The sequence below is a fragment of the Camellia sinensis genome, chromosome 7 (assembly GCF_055761805.1).
Source record: "Camellia sinensis isolate YWXY chromosome 7, ASM5576180v1, whole genome shotgun sequence".
In the NCBI taxonomy this organism is placed as follows: domain Eukaryota; kingdom Viridiplantae; phylum Streptophyta; class Magnoliopsida; order Ericales; family Theaceae; genus Camellia; species Camellia sinensis.
Window position 1 is genome coordinate 39,475,950 of NC_138967.1, and position 26,267 is coordinate 39,502,216.

At 36.2% G+C, this 26,267-nt stretch overlaps 1 protein-coding gene across 1 annotated transcript; it reads left to right on the forward strand.

The window, feature by feature from the left end:
- Positions 1 to 691: 691 nt before the first annotated feature.
- On the forward strand, positions 692 to 24,912 carry LOC145795746 (uncharacterized). Its single transcript, XM_082880627.1, has 2 exons — positions 692 to 796; positions 24,499 to 24,912. Exons 1-2 carry the CDS (start codon positions 692 to 694, stop codon positions 24,910 to 24,912), a joined length of 519 nt encoding a protein of 172 aa, XP_082736753.1.
- The last annotated feature ends 1,355 nt before the right edge of the window (positions 24,913 to 26,267 follow it).

Sequence of the window (26,267 nt, forward strand, 5' to 3'; positions counted from 1 at the left end):
GCGTGCGACCACGAAGGTGGTCTCTTGGGCCACAGTGTCCCTCCAAAAAGAGGAAACAAGGTGTGTGCCAAAACCCGGAGCAAACAGAGGTAGTTAAGCAGTCCCGAACCGAGGCACACGACCGACGGCTCTAAAAATCGGAAACTGGTCTCCAAACGGGAAAAATGGCCTACGACCACGAAACATAGCCTACGGCCACTGAGAGATGGTCTACGAGACCTCTCCCTCCCTTCAGGAAGAGAAAATAGGACCTGATTCTCAAACCGAGGCAAAGTACAAAAGAGCCCCGAAGTCCGGAGGCAAGGCCCGCAGCCCAGACTCTGAAACCTCAGAACGAGCACAATATGCATCATCACCGATCGCTCAACCGGTGACGTCTGAGTCTTAGGGCCGGTCAAAAATGGAGTGTTTACAACTACTCAGTAACTTAAATCTATAATCTAACAGCTATACCAAACAGATTAACAGCTTCTGATTAAAGTCATAATCTATAATCTGTTAAGCTATAATCTATAATCTGTTTTAACAGCTACACCAAACATGACCGATATCAAGTGCTTCAATAGGGGGTTTTAAGGCTTTATCAAACTACCGATCAACCGGGCAGACGATTGACCAATGTAATTTTTTCACAAATTTTTGCCTTAAGGTGGTTATCTGGGGGATATCCGGTGGTAAAAATCCAACGGTAATGAACAGTGATTTGATGAAAGTCACAACCATCCTCAATTTGATGAAAGATTTAAGAAATCTTAGATTTGATGATGGATTTGATGAATCGTTGGAGGAGCAAAAAGTAAGTTTTTTCATCAAATTCAAATTTGATGAACCATTGGAGACGGTCTAACACACTAAAAATTCCTTAGTATGCTTTTTTTTAATGTAACACTCCAACCAATATAACACACAAAAACTCCTTTGTGTACGTTTTTTCAAACATAATACTTTAATGTAACATACTAAAAAACTCCTTAGTGTACCTTTCTCTAACATAACAACATAATATTCTAAAAAAGCTTCTTAATGTATTTCCCCAAACATAGCACTCCAATCAATGTAACACACAAAGCCTCCTTAGTGTACATTTTTCAAACGTAACACTCTAATGTAATACTAGAAAACCACACTAATAGAAATGTAAATTTTCCCAATCAACATCCAACACTTTAGCTACCAACCCCCCAAAAAAAGAATTTTCCACACCTCACCTTTCCATTCCCATCCCAAAAATGAATTAAAAAATTGAAAAAATGAATCACAAAAGGGCATTCACAAACTCAAATGGTAGCAAATCAAAATAAATATAACTTTCCAAAATAAAAAGGACTAATTGCTTCAAAATAAAAACTCTTAGGACTAAATGGATCAACATTCCTCCATGTAAGATTTATGGGTAAAATTTTCAACAATTAAAGAGTCCATTGGCATATTTTTTTTATCATACAAATGACAGTATCATGTCATTTTAGGGTAAATTTTTGCATAAAAATTCTAGTAAAATAATATCTTCCAACAAATAATGGTCAATAGAGAGTAAAGGGAGAAATGATACATAAAATATGAAATGCAAAAACAAAAAAATGATTAGAAGTAAAAAAAGAAAAAATAGTGTACTTAAAAGATGAAAGAGTCGATTTAAGGAATGTAAGAGATTAAATATAAACTAACCTCCAATTATCTCATAAAGATAGAGAAAAAAATAATGAGTTACATCATTGCATGAATATAAGATTTATAGGATGATGAGGACCTGAAAGACTTGGAGAATGTGTGATGTATGAGGGCTGGAGTTTTGGGTTAGAAGAAAGAATTGGTTAGAGAAAGAGTATACAAGAAAGATCTCTTCATTTTTTCTTTTCTAAATCCTAAATCATGGAATCATTATAGAAAATGATAGATTATGCTTTTTTATTTTTATTTTTTAAACTTAAAAATTCACAAATTTAGTAATAAGATGGGTTGCATAGAAAGTTTAAGGGGAGAGAGAGAGAGAGAGAGAGGGTGTGAAAAAAAATAAGGAAAGATTTGAAATTATTTCTATTATGGTATAATTAGTAATAATAAAATATTTTAAATATCTATAAATCCCATTTGGGGAAATGTTGATCCATTTAGTCCTAAGTATTTTTTATTTTTCTTACCAATTAGTCCTTTTTGTTTTTGGATAGGAGAATTTGCTTAATTTGGTGTCATTTGAGTTTACTTGATTGCCCTTCTGTGAACAATTTTTTTCCAAATCTTTTAGTTGTTTGTGAGATGAGAATAAAAATGTTATTTGTGTTGGAATATTTTTTTAGGGGATTGGGGGGTGTTATTTCGGTAACATCTGTTGGGTGGATGTTTAACGTGTTTAGTGCTGGGTGTTGAAACTTATGGAGTGTTACGTTAGGAAAAAGTAAACTAAGGAGTTTTTTTAGTGTATAACATTGATTCAGGTGTTACGTTTGGAAAAAGTACACTAAAGAGGGTCTTTTTGTGTGTGTGTGTGTGTGTGTGTGTTACATTAGAATGTCATGTCTGTGAAAAGTACGCTAAAGAGTTTTTTAATATGCTACATTGATTGGAGTGTTACATTTGATAAAAGTACGTTAAGGAGTTTTTTTGTATGTTATATTAGAATATTACGTTTTAAAAAAGTACATTAAGAAATTTTGTTGGAGTATTACGTTGTTACGTTTGGAAAAAATATATTAAAAAGTTTTTCAATATGTTATATTGGAGTGTTACGTTATTGGAGTGTACGTTGGAATGTTACATTCTTGTTCGTAATGTGGATTTATTCCAAAAGGTGGGAAAATCCAAAACCTTTATAGTGCGGATTGCCCAAGTGTGTAATTTCACATTTGAAGAAACTCATTTTTATCCCTAAAAATTAAACCCAAACGTTTAAGTGGCTACTCTTTTATATAATTTTCACGTTAATCAGACTTTTGGATTAATAAGAAAAAAAGGAATGATCAAATAGTTCACAAAATCACATTTTGAGATTTATTGGTGCTTCACTAATAGAATAAGTTAGCCAATAGAATTTTTTGTAATTATTTTATAATTACAAAAAATAGTAATTTTAGGATGGGACTTTGAAACTCTCGTAGCCTCTTCCACGAAAACTCCCTTTGCTATAATATATAGTATAAATAGATAGATTTTGGATAGATTACACTTTTAATTCTTTTAATTTGATTTAAATTTCACTTTGTTTTTATATTTTTAATTTAAATAATTTGATTTTTACACTTTAATTTGATCATTTTGTTCAAATTAAAAGTTAAAAATAATTTTGAAATACTTGTCAATTTTCTAATACCTACAAACGAAAAAATTAACAAAAATATAGACAAAATGACCAACCTTTTAAAACACTTTTAAATCCCCCAAAAATATTATAATTATCATTATGGACATTAATTAAAGAATTCGCACCAAACCACCCAACGAAACCGGAGTCCCGAGTAGGTCACAGCAACTCAGACTTTTTGTGGGGTCCATGCTAAATTTATTTGTATGATTTAAATCATTCATGTTTTAAGGTTTAAAAATGTTAAAAATTTTAAAAATTTTACCAAAATTTCTACTAAATATTTCACATAAGTGTGAAATCTGCATAGGACACATATGATATGAGTCCCACACCCATGTAAAATATTTAATAAAAATTTTCGTAAAATTTTTGAGATTTCTAACATAACTCTTTAAGGTTTAGTGAGTAAAGGGTTATTTGAGAAGTATTAAATAAGTAATTTTTTTTGATCTTTTATGAAAAAATATGTAAAAAAAAACTAGAGAAATAATGTGACATAAAAATGATAAAAAGATTAAAAATATATATATTATGGTAACATTTCCCAAACAAGCTCTAAGATCATTAACCTAAGGAGTTCAGATCTTTTCGTTGAGGATCCTCTTTCATTTCTTCCTTACAATGGTTGAAATCAATCGTTACAGATCCAACGGCTATAATATATATATATATATATATTTGAAAATTATGATTTTAAACCATTGACGTTAACGTTCAACTCAAATAAATTAAAAATATTTTTTTTATTATTTTGATTTGCCGCTTTAGATTCTATTTTAAAATTTGAAAATTCTGATTTCAAACCTAACTATATGGAAAATGCGGGCGACCTCCAGTAATGGGCGACCCCCAGCGACCCCAGCCCACGTGGCTGTGGGTGATTGGCAGGAAAGAAAAAAAAAAAAAAACTGGCGAATGACACTATGCCACGTCACTGGGTCGACCCACACTTCTCTCTCTTCCTCATTCAATCTCCTCTCTCTCTCTCCATTTCTTCACACTTGCAAACAAACAAAAGCCACCGCGGGCACCGTTGGTCACCGGAACCATTCACCACCGTCATCGTCAGTTACCAGTGCAATCTCTACTACCGCCATCGCCACTGCCACGTTCTATGTTCCAGTCCACATCCATGACCCAGATAAACTCTGTGTTTATTCCTTTCGTTTTTCCTATCTTTCTCAAATCATTGCGCCCACCAGCTACCCACAAGCAAAATTGGAGCTTCAAACTTAGCTTTGAATGATATCTCCATGAACATAGGCTCTTGCCACTGAAAATAGGAGCACCATTTAAAGGTTTCTCACAACATAGATTTTAGCCCTCTGTGTCATTGTTCGTTTATTTGAAGGTGTCAGCACTGAGATTTCACCAAAAATGAAATAAATCTTGAAACTGAAGGTGGCCACCGAAATAGAAATATGTATTTTAGGTGTTTTTTCTGCTCTTTTTTAAAATTGGTTTGTGGGTTTGTGACTCTTACTAATTCTTTTTAAAGTTTTGGGTTGAGTGCTTCGTGAACTTTAGATGTTTGATTAAAGTTCTCAAAGAAATGTTAGTTTACCTGTTGCTCAGAGTGCTAAACAGTGCCATTAAAACGTGTGAATCCATTGCATTATGTAAGGCTATTATGATGATATATGTACATATGTTATTTGAGATTCTTTTGTTGCTAAAAATAGAGGGAAGTCTGAATCTTTATGTAATTGTATGAATGAGGAAAATCAAACCATTAACTTTTATATACAAACAGATGAGTAATAAAGTTTTGAGTTCTGTGTGCAATGCGGTTTGGATTTTTAAGCAAGACAAAATGTCCAAGATTAATTTCATTTACAAAATGAACAACAATTATATTTTTAAAAATAAACTATACATTTTTTTGATGAAAAAAAAATTAAACAATTTATAATTATTGAATTGACCTAATTTTTTATGTAGATAAAATAAATGAAATGCTCAACAAAATGAACAGTTCGAATAATTAAAATGAGAGCCGCGATAGATCCCATTTTTTTCTAAGCCATTCAAATTGCCATCAAATTTTTTTCAGGGAGTTTTCACTATATTGAAGCTAACACTTTAGTCTTTTTAGAATAATGGCAATGAGAATGAGACAGTTTTGAAAATGAATAGCTTGTCTATTTAGAGAATGTAAATTACCACAAAAAAAAAAAAAAACCAAATTATCAATAAAAATATATATATATTGGTCTCATCTCATAAAATCATAATCGTATCTGTTGCAATGGATTCAGAAGTTGTAATTCTTTAACATTTTTGAACATGTAACTAAATCAACATTTCATTGAGACATTTAAACAAACATCTCAAATTCACAAACAACTAAACCCAAAATTCTACAGATCAATAGCCACCGCAAATCCACAGACTTACAAATCATTATAAAAATAAGAAGAAAAAAAAACCCTAAAATGCAGATTTCTATTTCTCCAACCATCTTCAGTTTTCAGATTGACTCTTATTTTCTGGTGAAATTTCGTCAATGACTTTCAAATCAACGAACGATATGAGGGAGGTCAGAGTTGCTATACCAAGTGGTGGCAATAATAGTAGACGACGACGATAGTGGTGAACGGTTCTTGTGATCATCGGTGCCGGCGGTGGCTTTTGTTTGTTTGCAAGTGTGAAAAAATGGAGAGAGAGAGAGAGAGAGAGGAGATTGAATAAGGAAGAGAGAGAAATGTGTACATATATATAGTTAGGTTTGAAATCAGAAATTTCAAAATTTAAAATAGGATGTAAAGCGGCAAATCGAAGTAATAAAAAAATATTTTTAATTTGTTTGAGTTGAACGTTAACGTTAGTGGTTTGAAATCAGAATTTTCAAATTTTTTTTTTAATTTTTTTTATAGCCGTTAGATATGCAACAGCTGATCTCAGCCGTTGCAGGGAGGAAATGAAGAAGGATCCTCAAGGAGAGGATCTGAACGCTAACCCAAAGGGGTGTGACATTTTGGTAAGACTTTGGGACATAAGTCCTGAGGTCTTAGATTCCACTCTTCCTGGAGCCAACTATCCAGGCGACAACACATATGATTGGTAGGACAAACCTTTCAAGCCTAGGTGAATCGTGCCTAGTGTCAGGAGTGTGAGTTCGAATCCCGTTTATGTGCGAGTCCATGACTTACTGCTACATGATTGAGTGACCTTACTATGTAATAACCACCTAAGGGTGACCTCTAGTGTAACGCCCCGAAATTTTAACAATAACCCATCTCATAATATTACTTATAATTGATCAATAACATCACATTTAATATTCCATTCATAATCCTTGATCATACAAAAGATGATATATGGGCGTATATATTCATAAATCTTAGATCTTGAAGGCATATGACATGTGTACATGAATTGAAATAAAAGGAGAATCAAGTAATTTTATGTCCTAATGGCTACATCTTTCCAAATCAATGCTTGGGTACAACAAAATGAGTTTAACTCAATACAATTAAAGCCCAAGACATGTACAAAAATACTTATATCAAATAAACAAAATGATACCCTTGATTTCAAGTCCTCCCAAGCTATGTCCTTGGCGGAAGAATATCATCAGCACTTGAAAATTGTTTTCCACGTAGGGTGAGCTAAAACCTAGTAGAGATACTTTAACACAATATATAAATCTTAAGTCATGAGGTGAATGCATATGCATACCATTTGTCAAATGTTTCACATTTCCATCTCAAAACAATGTAATGTCGGATTATATATCAATTCATGAAAATAACCTTTTAAATATCAGAAAACAAAACAGTGTATACAAAACACTAGGAATATTTAGGTATGTGTCTGCCAGTATGCTATACAAGCACTACCAAAGCCATTTTATCGGTACTAATAAGAAGGATCAGCACCTAACCGCGCGAGTTTCTAAACTTTCACTAAGGACACACAGGTTAATATAATAACCACAACCACAATCCCTAACCAGATTCACCAAGGTATTCACCAATTTTTCTCAAAATAATACATTTTAAGTATGAAACAATGCTTAATGCAAGATGTCTGAGAACTTAGTTTCAATTCACCTAATTCTCATGCAATTTCTGCAACAATCAAAACTATTATCCACTGATAATCCAAAATATATATTTCTATTCAACAAATAATTTCCAAGAAAAGCTATAATCTCGTAATTTTCAAATGGGAGTGATATTACATATCCAACTCTACCATCATCATCAACATACACATTCATTTCATCATTTCAAAATCTGACATCTTTTCTCTTCTTTTTTTTTCACAAACCAAATATCCATGATTTTAGAATAAAAACCCCCTTTACTTTCAAAATCAAATTTAAGTATAGAAATCCACCATTTGAACATGTCTCAATCATAAACACATCCCCACAACTTTTCTCAAGAACCCATTTGAAAATCCCTCTTTTACATTTCAAAATCAAATCCTAGGTTTAATCCAAAATTCCAAATCACTAGATTTTTTCAATAAACAAATAATTAAGGCAAAAATCATACCAAAGGTTTAAGAAATCCCTACCTCAAAATTTGAAGAAAAAAGAGAGCAAGGGTTGAAGTTAAACCGAAAACAATATCTCCTCTGATTAAAACCAAGCTTTAGACGAGCTCTACCTTTTTCTCCGAAGAGCTATGGTGGAGAAATCAATGGGTGATGATATATTTGAGGTTTTAAGCAAGAAGTAGAGAGAGAGAGAGAGAGAGAGAGAGAGAGAGAGAGAGAGAGAGAGTGAAGAACTAGGGTTTTGAAATGTTTTAGAGAGAGAGAACAAATGAAAAATGATTCAAAAACCTGTTTTTCTAAACTGATATATGCGCAGATTGCTCGAGCGACCAAAACATCGCTTGAGCATCAGACGTGATAAGTGACACTGCTCGAGCGATCAAAAACACTGCTTGAGCACACAATGACCCCCACCCCGAAGTTCAGACCTACAAAAGACTGCTCGAGCAAAGATACTCTACTTCTAGAAGTTTTACAGACCAGCAAAATATTGGGAGATCTCAAAGACCGCTCGAACAACTAAAACACCGCTCGAGCAACTAAAACACCACTCGAGCGAACAACTAGAAAACTAGATAACGAGTTTTTTGAAAAAAACTAACTCCCAACTTGTTTCAAACACGACCAACACTTAACCCAACCACCAACAATATGAAAAGAGTATGAACAACAATTAAAGACACAGAATTCTAGATCTAAGAGTATGAAAGAGGTCGGGTCTAAACCGGAACTGTTATATCTAGGGCATTGGCTCCTTATAAGGTCTAACCCCAGAAGTTGCCGTTTTGTGGTTAGGCCTTTTGAGTAAGTAGATCATTTATGTAAAAATTAATTTCATTTTTTGAAAAATAATTTTTTAGTGACTTTTTGGTAAAAGTATAAAAAGGAAGTGTTTGGGAATGATTTAAATTTTTTTTATTATAACAAAAAAATGTGTAAAAAGTAAGGAGAATGTAAGAAAATTAGACTATGTTTGGTTTGCATTTTTTAAATGATTTTCTAATTTTTTTTTTTAAAAAAAATAGAAACTAGTTTGATAAAAGTAAATATCAAATATATATTTTTTAAAATTATTTCCTCTCTCAAAAAAGATAAAACTATATAAATAATAAGTGTTTCTAATTTTTCTCACGAAACTAATTGTAGTTTTTTTAAAAACAAATTCTAAAACAAACTTATGAAAATCAAACCAAGCATTCCTCACTTTTTTTACATAAATTTTTGGCTTTCTATTTAAAACCTCATCTTCTCAAACCTAGCTTCATTGTATACATAATTGGAGCATATTTATCTTAAAATAATAAGAAAAATTTACCTATAAATCATATTTTGAGAAATGCTGATATATTTAGTCCCAAAGATTTTCTTATAGACTAATTAATCCCATTGATTTTGGAAAAGTAAATTAAATATATTATTTGAAAATTAGATTTACGATTATACTCTTATTTCTATTATGTTCCTTTTTTTTCTTTTTCTTCCCCCCCCTCCCTTTTGTGCTAGAAAGGGAAGGCACACAATCTATGAGAATCAAATTTGGGAAATTTTTTTGTGTGAGAATCTTTTTATTTGGAAAACATATCAAAATAAGTACAAAATGACTTGAAATAAGAAATTCTTCAAACATTCAAAAAGGAAGTCGGATTTTTCAAATATTTCAAAAAGATTACAAAAACTTCTTAGTAAGTTTTGGACAAATGTTTAATTTCAAACTGTAACACTCAAACTTAACGCTTTAATGTAACACTCCAAAAAAAAATCCTCAGTGTGTTTTTTCCAAACATAACACTCCAAAAAAAAAAACAAAACAAAACAAAACAAAAACCCTCCTTAGTGTAACACTCTAATGTAACACACAAAAAAACTCCTTAGTGTACTTTTTCCAAACGTAACACTTCAATATAATATTCTAAAAAAAAACTCTTGAGTGTAGCACTCTAATGTAACACACAAAATTACTCCTTAGTGTACTTTTCTCAAACGTAACACTCTAATATAACACTCTAAAAAAAAATTCTTAGTGTATTTTCCCCAAACATAACACTCCAAAAAAAAAAAAAAAACTCCTTAGTGTACTTTTTCCAAATATAACACTCCAATATAACACCAAAAAAATCTCCTTAGCGTAACAGTCTAATATAACACACAAAAAAACTCCTTAGTGTATTTTTTTTCCAAACGTAACACTTAAATATAACACTCAAAAAAATGTAACGCCCTTAAATAAAAGAAAAATATACCATCCACCATATGCAGGTACACATTCACAAGCCTTAGCCTGAATCTGTAGCATATGTTACATAATAGAGAAATAGAATGAGAGTTGAGCAAAGAAGAAATGCCATAAAGGCTTATAGTTTTCCAAGACAATGCTTAGTTATTACAAAATGGATTTAAATCCAACACAGTTAAAGCCTTGGGCTTGTACAAAACAAATAAAACAAAATAAACAAAATGAAGCTCTTGCTTCCAAGTCCTCTCAAGTTATTGCATTGGCGAATGTATATCATCAACACTTAAAAGTGGTGTTCCCACATAGGGTGAGCCAAAGCTCAATAGAAATAATCCAACACCATATATGATTCTTAACAAAGATATAAGGGTGAAATGTATATGCATTGCTTGTGCCAAAATATTTTATATCTTTTTCCAAAACCATGTAATGCCAACTTAACATCAGAATTCATAAATCGCTTCCTTTACAATAGAAAACAGGGTAGTGAATCACACTTTGGAAATCTCAAAACAATTTCAACCTTTCACAAAAACTTGGTTCGCGGAAAACTGTAAACCGACACCCATGTAAACGTAGGCTTTACAAGCACTACTATTGCCATTTCAGGAAAATTTTGTTCGCAGGATTGGCACTCATCTATACGCACAGTTTTTAGGACTTTCACCATAGACACTCAGGCCAACTTAGTTCAACGAGACAACACATACTTCCCAGATTCACCCTATAGCTTGCTTTTCGTGCTTCTCGCAAGGGTTTAGTCTCCTCGAATATGATAGCTCTACAGTTCGGACTCTCGTGGTTCTGAATCTGGTTTCAAAAGTGCAATGTGAAATAGATTAAACAAATGAGAGTCCAAGTCTGGTAAGTCTTAGAAAATCCATTTATCATCAGAGATGCCAGAAATGGACTACATTGCCAGATTTCAGAGTCGCCACCTAAATATTTTTGAGAAATTTAGAAAACCCATGACTCGTGCGAAAGGCCAATTGTCCATCATCACCAAAGTGTCTCGACTCGGGAACTTAGGTATGAGAGGGGAAGGTCATGAATTGAGCACCCCACTCACTCGATCAAAGATCGACCTCTACTAATCATGATGTGATTTTTTTGTACATTATATGCTCTTGTTCTAATTATCAATGCTAACATAACTATGTGAGGCACACAAGTATAGATTATTTCACCACTCTGGAATGTTTTGATTTTATGTTTGTTTGCAAAGAATTTTGAATATGTGCTACTTGGAAAAGTAAGCTCAAATGTACATTAATCAAATCATCCCAACGTAAGAAAATTAGCCTTCATCCACTAGCATTCAAAGAGATATATCATATAAGCACTTAGCTTCATGGTATTATGCTTAATATGGCAACACAAACACAAATGCAATATGCTAAAGCAGAAAATGTTCACCTAGTACTCAACCGAGGCAAGCCAAAATAGAAGAAAGTAGTTAGAAAAATGCATGCTCTAGTATGCAAGTGACTAATGCAATACATACAAAATGCAACTACTAGGTTCGGTTTCTTAACATGACACATGGCTTAACTCAAAGTATGCGATAGCGCACGTATTCAAGTAAGTAGGAAATTATAATAATGTGAGAATGATGAATCGAACCCGATGTATGCAAAAATGGATACAAGTCATGGTAATGAAGTGAAACCAAAATATGAAGCTATATGCAACCATCATAAACAAATAAATAAAAGGGAGAAAGAATGGGAGGGGAGGGGGGAGGGGAGAGGGTTAGAAGACATACACAATGTTATAATACACAATGTTACAAGTTTTCCCTCATACAAGAGGGTTCGAATGAATGTCCTGCTTAAACTAATTATTACTCTATTTTGCTACCAAAATCTATTCTGTTTTGCAATCAGAAAATTATTTTGTTTTGGCCTCAGCCTCTGCTTTGTTCTGCCACCAAAATGACACTACCTGCATAAACAATGTTGGTTGGCTGGCCGGGCTCAAGAAGTGGTCGACAGGACATAAAGGTGGCCGGCCGGCAACTATTTTTGGATGTTGTCTTACTGCCAAAGAATTGAAACAAAGCAAAAAAGAGTGTTTTCAAGGGATGTTTATCTTTTCTGCCTCTCCCTATAATGAAATTGATCAAGAGAGTAGTAGACTCGATTCACAAACCATCAATTATCGCAAAGTTGTTGCATGATGATCTATGAACCAATAGGACAAATGATCAATAAATGGAAATAAAATAGTAACAACACCTCCTCCCTATCACGGAGTTACCTCAAGGGAAATGGTAGACATTGCTTTTTGAATCATTAACATCACTAAATAGTATGTAATAATTCAAGAATCAATGGGTTCAATATAATGTCCGATTGAACCCAACTCAATTTATTATCCTTTTTACCACTTTTATTCCAATTTTAACCACTTTTACATTACATTGCCATTATTTATTTATTTTGTCCAAAAGCAATGACTATGTCCACTAAGTGCAAAAAACGATAAAGAGAAGTGTCAAACAAGAAGTTGTGCTTAACATGAGAGAGATGTAATGCCTTGGTAATGAACCTCTGAAGAGATTAAACCATTAAGCATAGAAAGTCTCTTTTTCATGCCTTGAGCAACAAAATAGTGTTTAAGATAACTCTTAATCAAAGAAAGCAAAGAAAGGAGGGAGGTTGCGTAGATGATTATGCAAAGGTGATCATGACACATATGAATATTTACATAGAAATTATGTAAAGAAGGCTATCAACTCAAATAGATTGATGTCTGTAGACACCCCATTTTTGACCGACCTTAAGACTCAGACGTCATCGAATGAGCGCTCGGTGATAGTGCATGTTGTGCTCGTTTCGAGTTTCTGGAGTTTTCGACTGAATTCCTTGCCTCCGGGCCTCTGAACTTTTTGTGTTTTGGCTCGGTTTGTGGACCAAGCCTTCTTGACCTTGTCTGGAGGGGAGAGAGAGGTCCGTAGACCACTTTTTGTGGTCGTATACCACTTTTCCCTCTGGTAGGCGAGTTTTCGATTTTTGAAGCCTTCGGTTGTGCGCCTTGTCTTGCCTCCCCTTTTGGTTTGGTTTTGAACCGAACCTTGTTTGACCTTCCCTGGAGGGAGGAAGAGGTCTGTAGACCACTTTTTGTGGTCGTAGACCACTTTTCGCTCTTGGATACTAGTTTTCAATTTTCGCAGTCTTCGGCAGCGCCTTGTCTCGGGACCGCTTAATGTTCTCCGTTTGGCTTGGTTTTTGAACCATGCCTTGTTGACCTTGCCTAGAGGGACACTGTGGTTTCGTAGACTACTTTTTGTATTCGTAGACTACTTTTCCCTCGTAGACCGCTTTTGGTGCCTGTAGACTAGTTTTCGAAGCTTCCGGCTGCGCGCCTTGCCTCCCGGACTCTCGTCTCGTATCCTTTTTGGTTTGTTTTCAACACAAACCTTGTTTTCCTTGCTTGGAGGGTGGAATGGGGGTGGGAGACCAGTTCTTCCCCTTGGAGACCACTTTTCCTACCTACTAGCCAGTTTTTTGGTCGGCCAACTGGTTTTCTTGGTCTTTGGACCACCAATAGTGGTCGGCCACCACACCATTGGCTTGCTTTTAGTGTGCAGACCACCTCCCCCCGCTGCCCACCACTTTCTTCCCTGGCAGACCACTTGTGGTGGTCGGCTGACCACTTCAAGTGGTTGGCAGCTTTCCATCACCTTTTTGGAGATATTTTCTAGCCAACTGTAACAGCTGGAGGGCACAGAAACCATCATCCATACACGTGTATGAAGGGATGGCTTTGGACCTTAAGCTTGTTCAACAAGCTTAACCTTTGTTTTTCTATATAAGGGAGCCTCATCCCTCTTGCCTTAGGTTCAGAAAATTGTGCTTGAGCTATACATATCATTTTATCTCTATAATTCTCCATCCTTTTTCATATTTGTGCTTGAAAGTGCATTTTCATCACACTTTTGCACACAAACACATAGTGAAACACCACCCTTTGTTGCTGAGGCATCTAGGAGCTGGTTTTGGTGTTTTTGAATTGGTTTGAGCTCAGAAAAGCCGCTGGATTTGTAGCTTTGAAGTGGTTCTACAAGGGTGAGTCAACTAGCCCTTTAACCCTTTGTTTTGATTAAGGTTTTGGACCTATTTACATGCTTATTTTGGCTTGACTTTTTACTACAAAAAGTTCTGATTTTGCATGCTTCTAATGTTTGGTTAAGGTCCCTTTTGTGTTGGGGGTGATCTACTCCCTTGCATGCCTTGTTTGGCTTTGTTGTACACCATCACTTTAGGCCCTTGAGATCACATTCTCTTGTCCTTTTAACCACTGCAATCCGGTGGATTTTCAATGGTAAAACTTGTGTCTTGAGGCCCGTCTCCTTGTTGCTTGGTTACTTGTTTTGTATGCCTCATGTTTGAGCATGTTTGTTAAGCTTGTGTTGGCTTGTTCTTAGCCTATTTTTGACCTTATTTCAGCATGGCATACCACTATTTGGACTTGGTTTTGTCACCCCTTGCATGGTTTATACACTTGTAATGTAATTCATACAAACTAGCTTTATGTGCCTCATGAAGTAGCATGTCTTTCTAGCATGTTTTGAGTTCATCTTAGTAGGTTTTTGGTGTTGTTTTAACATTCCTTAGATTTGTTTTGGGTTGGTTTGATGGCCCCATGCATGCTCCATGCACTTGTAGTGTAATTCCATTCAATAGCCTAATGTGTATCATGCTTTTGATCATCATTCTAGCATGCTTTTGGCTCAACTCTAAGAAGATTTTGTTCATGTTTTACCATGTTTAAGCTCTAATTTGTGTTGTTTTGGTCACACATGCATTGCTTTGTATAGCCATGGTTCAATCTAGCATGCATTGCTTGGACTATTTGCATGATTTGGCATCATTTTATATGTGATTTTAGTGCATGTGGTGTGGTCATACCCTCACATTTGTCACTCTTTCAATGCTTTGGAGAGTTGGTGTTTAATGCCTAAAATATAAGCCCCTATGCATGCCTTCATGCCTAAGTTTGCGAGCTATCATTTCAGTGTGTTTTTTGGGTTTTTTTGCCATGATATAACTCTAATTTTTGTTGGCGAAACCATCTCATGCTTGGTCTTGGTAGGTGTAGTGTAACCCTCCTTATTGGCCTTGCATGCATCATGCATCATACCTCATGCCCTTCATGCTAGCTTGTTTTAGCTTTAGTCCATGCATGTTTTAGCATCATTTTAACATGCTCTAGGACTGTTTTAGGTTATATTTTCCATATGCTTCATGTATTGCGTAGCTATAGCGCAAGTGCCTATGCTAGTTTCAAGCTTTGGGCCTCATCGCATGCTTCATTTGTATCATGTGCATGATTTGGCATCCTTTAACATGGCATTTCAGAGCATGTAGCATTTCCATGTTCCCACTTCTTTCACCCTTTGAGTGCCTCTAAGGGTTGTGCATTGTTGCCTTGTTTGTGGCTTAGCTTGTATGCATGCATGCCTAGACGTTTGGGCTCCTAACTTAGCATGTTTTGGTCTTTGTTTTGACCTATTTGAGCTCTGTCCATGGTTGGTTCATTCATTTGTGCCATGTATTGCATGTCCCTTGTATAGTCCTCTTTGCTAGCTTTAATGCTTTAAGGACCCTAGCATGCCATGCTTGTGTTGTTTGAATGATTTGACATCATTTCACACTTGATTTCAGTGCATATAGTGTTGTTACACTTCCATATTTGTCACTCATTGAGCACTTTTGACAGTTGTGTTCTTAGGCCTACTTGATGAGCCAATGCATGTGCATGCATGTCTTCCCTTTTGGTGCTTTAGTTTAGGTGTTATGGCCACTGTTTTGGCATGACTGAGGTCCGTCCATATTCGGTTTAAGTCCATTGAGCATGTTGTTTGAACCATGTTACATTGCATTATGCATGCTATGTTGTTGTTTGCATTGGGTATGCTATGTTGTTGTTTGCATTATGTATGCCATGTTACATTGCATTGTGTATGCTATGTTGTTGTTGGCATTGTGTGTGCATGCCATTAGCATTGGTAGAATAACATGTTGTTTGCATGCATGTTGTTTGCATTGTGTTAACATGCTTGTTGTTGCATAGCATGTGTTTGGATTAGGTGTTAGTCCAAACACGAGAAATGAGGGACGTTTCATACTTGAAGTGATGAAACGTGCCTCAATTCTCAGTCGCCGACGCTTTTGATCATACATCATAGAGTTTAAGGCTTTTATGTGTTATGTGTGCATTCATTTCATATTGAATTGTGCAATTTGGCTTCTCGGCCATCACGCATCGAGATGCGCAATTGGTGGCCCGAGGGTCGAGAACCGCACTCCCTTGAGATCGTGAAATGATAGGGAGGGTGGTTGTGCACACATACCTTGCAAATACATTTCCATGCCCCTTCATGTTCTCTGTTACAGCAAACTGGAAGTGTGGCAGCAAAAGTGGTCGGCTGACCAGAAAAACTAGCTGGCCAACCACTTTTTCTGGTTTGCAGCAAAGGCAAGTGGTCGGCAGCTGGTTGGCAACATCAATAACTGGTTGGCAACCTTCCTACAGGTTCCCCTGGTAGAGTAAACACTATCTGGAGCTTTGTGCAATGTTCAAAGAACAATTGCAAACAGAGGCAAGTTGGGGCATCACGATGGATTTCCGAATGAGGCGACCGAGCATGCATACACTCTTCTCCCTCTGAGGACATCTCTTTACTGCTTTAATTAGCTTCTTTACTTAGGCTAAGTTTGGAAAGTCACAAAAAAGTCAAAAAGTTACTTAAAAAGTTAAAAAGTTATTACTATTTACCAAAAGTCAACAATTACGGCTGCAACTCCCAATACTAATTTTTCCTTACAAATTAATTTATACAATTTTTTAATACACATTTTTTCATAAAAAGTTAAAAAGTTAACTCAAACATTCATATTTTCAACCTCAACTTTTTAGTCTAAAAAGACAAAAGTGCACTTATTTAGGACACCCCAAACAACCCCGCTAGCTAGTACTTTGGTTTTGCACTTAAGTAGTTAATGTGCTTAACTATTCAATTTGTGTTATAATAACCTAATTAGTTAACTTGTTAGTTAATTAGTTTTGTGATGTAATAATTAGTTTAATTAGCTTAGATTAGCTAGTTAGCTTATTATTCGGACCCTCCTGCGAGAGGGCGTATTGTTGTAACAAGCGTGCGTGTGTGCGATGCATGTCTTCCAACCTCCATTTCTTTCTCCCTTTTATTTACCAGCTTTTGATGGTTAGTTTTAGGGCATATTTCATTAGCATCCTTATGCTTCGCATGCGTGCACCCATTCATCTGTATTGCATGCCCCGGGCTCGGCGCATCATACTAACTGCATTGTATTTCAATAGATTTACTTGAATACGTGTTCAACAGCATGTTATCAAGTTACTTTCTTATGCCATCTTTGAATAGCCGAGCCTATCTTAGTTGCGTTTTTGCATGTGTTGCATTAGCCATCTTAACATGAACTAGGATCATGCATGATTTCTAACTAGTTCTCTGTTTTGGCTCGGAGTACACTGTGAGTGTTTACGCTTTAGCATACTGCATGAGATGTTTATGTTGCCATGTTAGCATGCTTGCCATGTAGCTAACTGCTTAAGTGATTAACTGCATGAATGACTGTGGGTGAAGGTTGGATTGCTTGAATTGGAACAATTCATCAAAATGTGTGTTTTAAGCCCACTTGAGAGTGGCAAAATCATGTTTTCTAAGCCCACTTGAGGGTGGCAAAATCCACAACTTAGCCTACTTGCGAGTAGTACCTCTAAACCGTTTTCGAACAAACAAACATGAAATGTTTTGTTCCAACTTAGGCGATCTAGTCTATACTTGTATGTTGTGCGCATCACATAATAATTCTAAGTTAATATCCGGAATAAGAACACATGTGTTTTCAAAAACAAAATATCATGTTAGTAAAGGCCGATCTTTGATCGGGCGAGCGGGGGTGCTCATTGCATGACCTTCCCCTCTCATACCCAAGTTCCCGAGCCGAGGCAACTTTGGTGATGACGGACACGTGGCCTTAGGCGCGAGTCAGGGTTTCCTAAATTTTCCCAAAACAAAACATTTAGGTGGCGACTCTGTATCTGGCAAAGCAGTCCATGTTTGGCACTTCTTTATTAAAATCGATTTTCCAAAATCGATTTTCCGGATCTGGACTCTTTGGTGATTTTTCGGTCTCACATTGCACTTTGTGAGATTAGATTCAGAACCGTGACACGAGTCTGAACTGTAGTAGCTAAGAACAAAGGATTCGCACACTCGCGCGCGGAGCCGGGAGTTCTCGGGCGGTCTACAGTGTCTATGGCCTAAACAACCAAATCTATGAGGACTTACAACACCACAAACATAGTATTCAAAGCATAAACTAAATAAAGAAGTAAAACAGCCCTAAAACTAATAAAAATAGTGCTGAAATCATTTTGGGAAGCTAGAAAAAGCAAGCAAAAATGGAAAAGAATAAAGCTAGTACGCAAGCCTAAGGAAGGGTGGCCAACCCCTCAACTTTTTGGACCTTAAAATCACATGTTTTAGCCTCTAAAAACTCTAAAAATCAGTAGCTAAACGTAAAGAAACAAGTGCGGAAAAACAAGGACATAAGTTATGAAATAAGGTTCAAGGAAGGGTGGTTCACCCCTCCACCTTTGGTAGCTTTTAAATTACAAGTTTCAACCCTTAAAACCAGTCCAAAACAGTGTATAAAAGAGAAGAAAAGAGTAGGGTAAACAAGAGAAAAGATGGCAAAAGGTATACCTCTTGAAGAGAGGATGTTCTTTGGTTCATAAACCACAAAGTGATCACTCTTAAGAGCTAAAATTTTGGCTCAATAATCTTAGCAAAGAGCCTCAAAATTTTGGGTTAGGAAGCGTATGTATAGTGTGTATACTGCAAGATAGAAAGGGAGAGTGTTTGACAAGTTTTTGGCTCTTGACAAATTTTTCTAACCTAAAACCATGAGGGATGGTCATTTATTTATAGAAAAACAGGTTCCTCTATCGAAAATATCTGTATTGAGTCAGCTGGTGCAAGGCATGCACATGGGGGGACAATTGGCAGCAAAATATCAGCTGGCCACTAGACATGGCCGGCCATAAAAAGGTATGACTAGCTAATCAAATTGGCCTGTCGGCCACTTTTTTGCCAGTAGGCCTCTGAGTGGTCAAGCTAGAAAAAAATTAGGTTTTGGGCCAAAAGAGGTCCAAAGTTATAGGCTCTGAAACTCAAAACCGAAGCTCTTTGCTGAAGAAATTGAATGGTTTGTACAACGTATTATTTCATCATTGGGTGTTCACCATGAGGCGCCCAAGTCTTAAGGGCAATCAAAAATGGGGTGTCTATAGTTGCTTCTCTTTGACAGAGTTCGGAGTCATGAAATGACGTGAGTGAATGTCAAAGGCCGAAGACGACCCATTTTGACAAGGTTGTAAGACTTGGGTAAGCAATCAAAATGTAAATGCAATTTGGTTGAACTCGAAAGTTGCGTACATATCCCCTTGCAAGAAATCAAACTAGCATAGTTTATGGGCAAGATGCAAATGATATGTTATGCAATGCAGTTGAAAACTGGACTTACACGCTTCACGAAGTCGATTATTTTGAAAAATCTATGATCATGCAAGACAATGCAATGAGCAAATAACAAGATGACAACATATGAATGAAAGCATAAATTAACACAAATCTAACCGTGCCTCACACGGAAAGGAGTAAGCAAATAACAATTTCAAACACGTTTCACGTGAAATGAAGGAAAATGGTGCAACCAACAAGCATGTCTCACGGTATTTCACACGAGGAAAGGGAAAGGTTTAACCAAGAGAAAGATGCGAGCCAAATTGCGTTTCATGTAGAGAGGGTACAAGGCACAAGCAAAATCACACTCACGTGATAAGGGTGAAAGGATACAAACCAGACCACTCTTCGCGCGGAAAGGGAAAAATGATACAAGCCAAATCGCACTCACGCGATAAGGGGAAGGTGTAAGAACCCCGACTTATGATTAGCATAAACCATGATTAATTATGCCTAATGAGTAATTAAGATGAAATTCTAAATTAATTGCATGTGTGTTGCATTATTTGTGTTCATATCTGTCTATTGTAGAAAGATCTGTTCATGTTTCTATTTTGTTATGTGAATTGAAGGCCTTATCAGCATCTGATCACATAATTGACTTGATATATGTGTTATTTGGAATTTTTGAAAAATTATGGTAGGTTCAATTGAAAAGTATTTGTGGCATCCTTAGCACAAGGCCCTCGCCCGGGGGTAATAATACCGTGATTTCATGGTCCTTGCCTGGGGAAAAGAATATGGTGGTTTCATGGCCCTTGCCCGGGGGTAACAATACCGTGGTCTCATGGCCCTTGCCCAGGGGTAACAATATCGTGGCTTAATCATGTTATCTGTTCCCGGTACTAGAGGTTCCTTATTGGAACTGGCAAGCATGACCCCTTTATGCTCTGTATTTGATTTGTCAGTGCTAATGGATGTACCATGTATGATTAAGCATAAACTCTGATTTCTGTATAAGATTTGAATAAGAATATGATTATGAATTTGTTTTTGATATGAAGTTTGTTTTGTGAATCTGATATGGGACATCATTCATTTATTCCTTTACTTTGTTATTATTTACTAGGATCCCGCTCACTATTTATGTTATGTATGTAGGTGATCAGACACGTGACCAGGCCCTGAGTTGACGGCCTAGAGTTGAGTTTTGTGAGCTAGTCTTTTGTGCCTCCCAATGAGGTTCCCGTTGGAAGAAGTCAAGTTTTGTGACATATGTTAAAGATGTTTTGGGTTTTATCTGTTTTTGGATATATGTACATAGGGCTAAGCCCCTTTGGTTAATATCTGTGTATTAACGCTTGACTTATGAAACCTTGACGTTATATATATATATATATATTCAAGTTTTAAATCCCTATCCCATGTACGTCAGCACTACTCTATGGACAATGTATTTTATATCTTTGCTTCTGTAGCCCCTTACATTTTACGATATTTAGATCAGAGGCCTTTGGTAATCCAAGGATTACTGGCCGATTACAATGGTAAATCTATAGAGCGGGTTTGGGTCGTGACAGAGTAGTATCAGAGCACGTGTTCTACCGCACACAAGAGTCCATATGAGCTATAGGATGTCCAAAAAAAGAACCAGGAGCATTCCATCTGCATGTTTGTGTGTGTGACCCATTGAACATACTTGAACTAAAACGAATTGATGTGACCATACATGAATTCATATGAAGCAAATTGATTTGGGATTGAACACAGAGAACAAGATTATTATGCCTGTGTTCATTATTGTCCTGTTTGCCTATAGTAATGGAAAATACAAGAAGTAATGATGCAAGTGAATCTTCTGAAGCTCGAATAAGGCGTATGGAACAGATGTTAGAAGTCTTGACATAAACAATAAGACAGCAACAAAGACAACAACCTGTGCTCCTTTCTCTACCTCCAGTGCCAGTTGAGCCGGAAAACATGGATATGATTTCATTAACACAGAAGTTCAATAAAATGAAGCCGCCAATCTTTCCGGGGGGGTATTGAGCCGTTGAATACTGAAACGTGGCTGCTAGAGACTGAAAAGATATTTGAGGTGTTTCTATGCTCGAAAACTTAGAAAGTTCTTTTGGCCACCTATACTTTAAAAGAAGAAGCTAGACGATAGTGGATGCTTATTCGAGATACTCGTGGGACTATGACATGGAACCAGTTTAAAGTAATATTTTATGAGAAATATTTTTCCCAATGCTTCAGAGACCGGAAAGTGTTAGAATTTCAAGAACTCAAGCAAGGCAAGATGTCCAGAGCCAAGTATGAGGCTAAGTTTACTGAGTTGGCCAGATTTGCTCCTCATATGGTTGACACATATTACAAAAAGGCTAAAAAAATTTAAGGGGGTTTAGATATGGATGTATTTGATCGAGTGGGCATCCTGAAATTGCCTACATATGTGGAGGTACTGGACAGAGCATTGATGGCAGAGGCCACCCTAGCAGCAATGAAACAAGCCAAAACGCCAACAACAGAATGGAGAAGTAAAAGACCTGGAACCAATTTTCGGAAGGGCCGTTCATCCTTTGCTAACAAAAAGCAAAATACAGGATCCTCAAGCAGTTTAAGCCAAAGTAGTGGGTCTATGCCAGTCTGTTCAGAATGTGGAAGGAAGCATAAATGCATGTGTTACCGTGCATCTGGTGCTTATTTTCAATGTGGAAAGACCAGCCACATAATTGCAGATTTTCCGATGAGATTTGACAATGCTACCTGTCCTGTGCCAAGAACAAATGTGAGATCCAATATCGGGAGAGAAACTCTGAGGCAAGGCTGAGTATTTACACTAGTGCCTGGCGATATGCAGAACATGGAATCAGTGGTGTCAAGTATAATTTCTATTTGTGCTCAATATGCCTATGTGTTGATAGACTCTAGTTCCATACATTCCTTTGTATCGCATGCTTTTTCCCGGAGATTAACTAGACCACTAAAACCTATGAATTATTTGTTGTCTGGGGGTTCCATGGTATGTGCATATGTTTATCCAGCATGTGATATTGTGATCGGTAATATGACGTTGTATGTTAATTTTTTGTCTTTGGGATTTGATCATTTTGACTGCATATTGGGTATGGACTGGTTAACGAAGTATTATGCAACTATTGATTATGTGAATAAGTCTATTATATTTCGTCCACCTGGATTACCTGAGTTTGTGTTTACTAGGAATGGGGTAGTTCCTCCCCCATACTTGATTTCTGTCAAGAAAACTGTTAAACTACTTAGAAAGGGATGTAGAGGGTATATGTGTTGTGTTTGGATTGTGACTTCTGATAGTTCTACTGTAGAGAACATCTTTGTAGTAAATGAATTTTTCGATGTATTTCCAAATGAATTGCCCCGGAGATTTAATTGATAGGGAAATTGAGTCTACTATTGATGTTGTAGCTGGAACACGATCGATTTCCAAAACCCCATATAGAATGTCGACTTTTGAACTAAAAGAATTGGAAACTCAACTTCAAGAACTGTTAGACAAGAAGTTTATTCGCCCGAGCACTTCACCATGGGGTGCTCCAGTCTTGTTTGTCAAAAAGAAAGATGGATCTTTGAGGCTGTGTATAGACTATCAGGAGTTGAACAAAGTGACTGTCAAGAATAAATACCCGATACCTCGAATAGATGACCTATTTGACCAACTGCAGAGAGCACAAGTGTTCTCGAAGATATACCTTAGATCCGGGTATCACCAATTAAAAATTAAGGTAGAAGACATAGAGAAAACTACATTTAGAACTAGATATGGGCACTACAAGTTTTTGGTAATGTCATTTGGGGTAACAAATGCACCTGTAGCATTGATGGACCTAATGAATCGGGTTTTCAAACAAGGTACTGATGGATTTCAAATTTACAATGACTCTTCGTACAAGGGTTTGGGGTGTGTGCTAATGCAAAATGGAAAGGTGATTGCTTATGCTTCTCGGCTACTTCGACCACATGAAAAGAACTATCTGACCCACGACTTTGAACTTCCAGCTGTGGTTTTCGCTTTGAAAATCTGGCACCGTTACTTGTATGGAGTGACTTGTGAGGTGTATACTGATGATGCTTGAAATATTTCTTTACCCAAAAGGAACTAAATATGAGATAGAGAAGATGGCTGGAATTGATAAATGATAATGATTTGTAGATTCTGTATCATCCGGGGAAAGCCAATACCGTTGCAGAGAGGGGTGCAACTCGAGCGGGTTCGGTTGGGTTGGGAGGTTGTCAAAGCCCAACCCAAGTTGTGTTGAGACTTGCCCAGGCTTGAATTATAACCCGAGGTTGTCTTCCCAAGCTCGACCTGAGTTAAACCCGAATTGCCCGAATTACCCAAATTGCAAATGAATTTTAGTTTTTTTTTTTTTCAGCTACATTATTAAATTATTAAAATTTGACTCTATTTACATTTTATTTTATTATAGAAAATCATTAATAGCATCAAAATGAACAATTTATATAATGTAAGAGAGATGCCACTATAGTAGTCTTTACAATTTATGAGTGAAAATAATTTTAAAAAAGTAAGATTTTTTGTTCTTCCTATATATAATATATATTCAATATGATTTAATAATCTTAATTACTTTAATATCATGTAATGACTAATAATTTATATATATATATATTTAATATTTTTGTATATTTGTATATGTATAATTCGGGCTTCCAACCCTGCCCAAATTTAATTCGGGTTTCTGAATTTTTGCCCAAGCCTGTACTGAATTTGAAAATATCTTGTCCAAGCCCTAAAAAAATTTGAGATAGGTTAGGGTTACTCGGGTTGAGCCCGCTCAAGTTGCACCCCTAGTTGCAAATGCAATGAGCAGAAAATCAATTGGCAATTTATCATGTTTGCTTATCGGTTAGAAAGAGTTATTATGTGACTTGCAGAAGAATGAGATTGAAATTGTATTGCGTCAACAGGGCGGGATCTTAGTTTCCATTTCCACTAAACCTGCAATCATTGAAGAAATTAAAGAGAAACAACTTGATGATGAGTTTTTGAAGAAGATTGTTGATGAAATTGACTCAAAACCAAGGCCTGGATTTGTGTTTGAGAACAATGTGTTGAATTTTCAGAATCGACTTTGTATGCCAAATTGTTTGGATTTGAGAAAACGTGTTCTAACTGAAGTTCACAATTTAAAGCTTGTTATGCACCCAGGAAACACGAAAATGGACAAGTATTTGAAACATAATTTCTGGTGGCCTAGAATAAAGAAAAGCATTGCTGATTTTGTAGCCAGATGTTTGCATTGCCAACAAGTTAAAGCTGAACATCAACGACCCGCTGGACTACTTTAGTCGCTTCCAATATCGAAATGAAAATAAGAGTATATTACCATGGACTTCATTGTAGGATTGACTCACTCTTCTTAAGATATGGATTCTATGTGGGTCATTGTTAATCGTTTAACTAAATTTGCCCACTTTTTGCCTATCAAATCTTTGTATAATGCGGATAAGTTGGCTAACTTGTATGTTGATGAGATTGTGAGATTACATGGTGTGCTAGTATCTATTGTGTCTGACAGAGACCCCAAGTTTACTTCAAGATTCTGGCAGAGTTTGCAACAAGCTTTGAGGACTTAATTGAGATTGAGTAGTGCTTACCACCCACAGACAGACGACCAATCAGAAAGAATAACACAAACGTTGGAAGATATGCTCAGAATGTGTGCCCTAGATTTCCAAGGCAATTAGGAGACCTATTTACCACTGGCCGAGTTTGTGTATAACAATAGCTATCAGTCGAGTATCGGTATGGCTCTGTATGAATCTTTGTATGATAGAAAATGCCGTTCTCTGATATGTTGGGCCGAGGTTGTCACGACCCAAACCCGCCCCTAAAAGTTTGGTTCATGACCGGCCTGCACTTAGGCCTCAACAACAAAATTTCACAAATATTTACTCAAATACAGGGCCTTAAGCGGAAGCAAATACCAACATAAAGATAATGCCCATTGAGCTTGTGCATACATGAAGACTTAGATTAATTTAAGCCTTTAAATACACCTTCCATATTTACATATATAATCACAGAACTGATACAGATCTCACACACATATACATAACACTCAATAAATTGCATAATTCTTCAATACAAAGTTAAAGTCTCGACACGGAGGCGTAACCCGGGCAACTTGACAGAGAGACGGACCACGATACAACTCTAGTGTTGGTCCCTGATGGCTCACCTGCATATATACAAAATAAAAGGGTGAGCTAACTCCCAATGAGTAATATTAAAGTAAAGAGGTTAATGAATGATGTCCTTAACATGAGGAAAACATATTTCACAATTCTGAAACGTGTCTTAAATCATTTCAAAGAAACACTTATCATTTCATAATCCATGTCTCTTCAAATGGAATACATGTTTGAAATTATTACAAAACATTTTACGTGGTACGTGGTATGCCCACTTATAAAAAAGGTTAGAAGCACATTTCAAAATAGGACATCCATTCATACATATAAAATAGCACATCGTAACATGAGTCGTACAGCGATGTAAAAACAATTGTATTCATATCATATGTTCTGAACGACCTCGGGTCCATGTATAACAAAACGTCCTTGGGCCCACATATATCAAAATGGCCTCAGGCCCAATCATATATCAAAACGACCTCGGGACCACATATATCAAAACGGCC